This window comes from Oratosquilla oratoria, chromosome 43, assembly GCF_046742065.1.
Source record: "Oratosquilla oratoria isolate Oo_2021 chromosome 43, ASM4674206v1, whole genome shotgun sequence".
NCBI classification, from domain to species: Eukaryota; Metazoa; Arthropoda; class Malacostraca; order Stomatopoda; family Squillidae; genus Oratosquilla; species Oratosquilla oratoria.
In genome coordinates, this window is record NC_134819.1 from 31852568 (window position 1) to 31855067 (window position 2500).

Consider the following 2500-nt stretch of genomic DNA (forward strand, 5'->3'; position numbering starts at 1 on the left):
TAAGAATTAATTGTATAAACTAATCTTGGGATAACTAAAATATTGCACCCTTACTCCCTTCCTCCTCCTCCTCCTCCCACTATCACCTTCCTCCTCCTCCTCCTACCCCTCATCTTCCTCCTATCCTCCCTCTCCCCCTCTCATCTTCCTTCTCCATCTCCCTCCTTCCTCCTCCTCCTCCCCTTCCTCCTCCACCCCTTCCCTCCTTCCCTTCCTCCTTCACCCCTCCCTCCTTCCTCCTCCTCTATCTCCTTCCTCCCCTCCTCCTCATCCCCCTCCTCCTCCTCATCCCCTTCCCCCACCTCAGCCCCCTCCCACTCTTTATCCTCATCCCCTCCCTCTTCCCTCCTCCTCCCCCTTTCCCCTCCTCCTTCTAGAATTTACTTAAACGAAACAAACTTCAGAAAAAATCGCGGTCCAAAAATAGATTTCAGTTAGATAAGTACAAGTAGCAGATGTGATAAAGTTTAATTGTAAAGAATTAACAAAAAATAAAAAAGATACATTACATTACGAATACATATAACTAACATTGAATAAAAAAAAGACGGTTTCAGAAAATTGCTTGCACATAAGAAATAAGATAGAAATGACTAGATAATCTTAGAAAAGATTTACTTGAATAAGTTGGATTGTATAAATGCTTATGAATTAATCTTTTGAGCCATTTTTTTCCAATCAAATAAATTAATTTTCTAATATAAATAACAGAATATGCATGTTAAAAGAGCAATTATCAAAATATGTAACATCAGATGTAAGAACCGATCATAAAAATGAATAAATAAACAAGTAAAATATGGATAAAAAAAAGACAGAAATATAAGGGCTTGGGTATGAATACTTATGAATTAATTTTTTCAACTATTTTCTTTTTTAATCAATTTTCTAATACGAATAATTAATATGAATGTTAAGAAAAGAATTACCAAATGATGTAAGATTGGTTGTAAAAACAAATCATAACAAAAATCAATAAATATAGAGATAAAATAAGGAATTAGATAAAAAAGATACAAAAAGTAAAGAATAAATAGATAAATAAAAATAGAGCCACCATAACTACAGATCGTATGATGAATATACAACGTTTCAAAACTAAATAAATAAATGAATAAATAAAATAAATAGAACAAAAGATTAGATAAAAAATAAAATAAAAGTAGAACGATCGTAACTACAGATCGTATGAAAACTATAAAACGTTTCAAAAATAAACAAATAAATGAATAAATAAAATAAATAGAATAAAAGATTAGACAAAAAATAAAATAAAAGTAGAACGACCGTGACCACAGATCGTATGAAAACCCTACAAAGTCTTAGTTTCTCGTGAGAGTTAATTTTTCATTTCCTTCCTCCTTCAGGAAGCGGAAGCGGTGGAGCTTATGGCACTGGGATCAGTGCCTGCAGACGACAAGGAGAAACATCGTCCTCAGCCCAATTCAGCTCCCTCCCATACTACCCCTACTGGCATGAGAAAATCTAGTGTCTACTCCTTCTAGAAATTAGACCACGTTGTCTCGACCTAAGGAGAACTTCGTTCTCCCCAGGTGGCCTAAGAAGACTACGACCCACTTCAGACCAGTGAATTCGTGTGGGCCACCGTTCAAGACTTCATCCACTCTACGTCACAATCATGTGAAGATTCATGGTTCGCGCGAAGGAACCCTCGACTTTATGAGACGCTGTTGGTTTTCGGTGTCAATGAGCTTCAGTTTCAGTCACTTCATGAGAGAATGGACGGACAATAAAATAGAAAAGACGGTGGTGATTGATTGAAGCGAGTTTTATAATTATGTTCATATATATATATTTTTTTTTTCTTCAAACCGATCCGGTAGAGTTCAACTCAACATATCGATAGAGATAATGAGAAAAACTTCAAAAGTTTTGTGAAGTACTGTAGCTGGCTACACCGGACTAGGCTTCACGCAACTTTCATGAATGAATAAAAAATAATACAAACCATATTCATTCTGCACATGGTACTTAACATACTACTTGTTTATTATACGCGTATAATGATTATCATATCACCGTAAAAACAATTTCTCTGAAATGTGATGACTTGCAGTGTCTGTGACTCTCAGCGCAACTAATGGACTCGTTGAAGCCCCAATGGCTTGTGACCACAGGCAATGATAGGGGCATATCGTCCCCTCCTCCCCCCCACCTACCCGTTCTTCATCCAAACCCCTCCACCTTTCCCAACATGACACACATTATTTAGATGTAGATTTACTTCAGAAGAGTTTAGGCACACAAAAAAAAATAAAGTATAACCTGTACGAACGCTTGAGAAGAAGGCAAGACTATACTACGTGGAATCGTACCAATGAATCCAGACTCCGAGCAAAGGCCAGGCCGAAGGTCCGGCAGTGGTCTGTTACGGCTAAACACGCAAGCGTCTGTACTGTTGTCATAAATAGTATCGCTGAAGAGTTGTATTACGCGCAAGTAGGTCTGCCTAACCCTCCCCGTCCCTGGAACTTCATCG

General features: G+C 37.6%; 1 protein-coding gene across 3 annotated transcripts in view; it reads left to right on the top strand.

The window, feature by feature from the left end:
• LOC143021939 (uncharacterized) overlaps positions 1–2500 on the top strand; it is a 169025-nt gene that overhangs the window by 166407 nt on the left and 118 nt on the right. For all 3 annotated transcript variants that reach the window (XM_076179834.1, XM_076179835.1, XM_076179836.1), the window contains one exon: positions 1368–2500. This exon is cut by the window's right edge and continues 118 nt beyond it. In XM_076179834.1, the coding sequence (XP_076035949.1) occupies positions 1368–1489 (122 nt within the window). In that variant the 3' untranslated portion in view covers positions 1490–2500. The remainder of the gene's footprint in view (positions 1–1367) is intronic.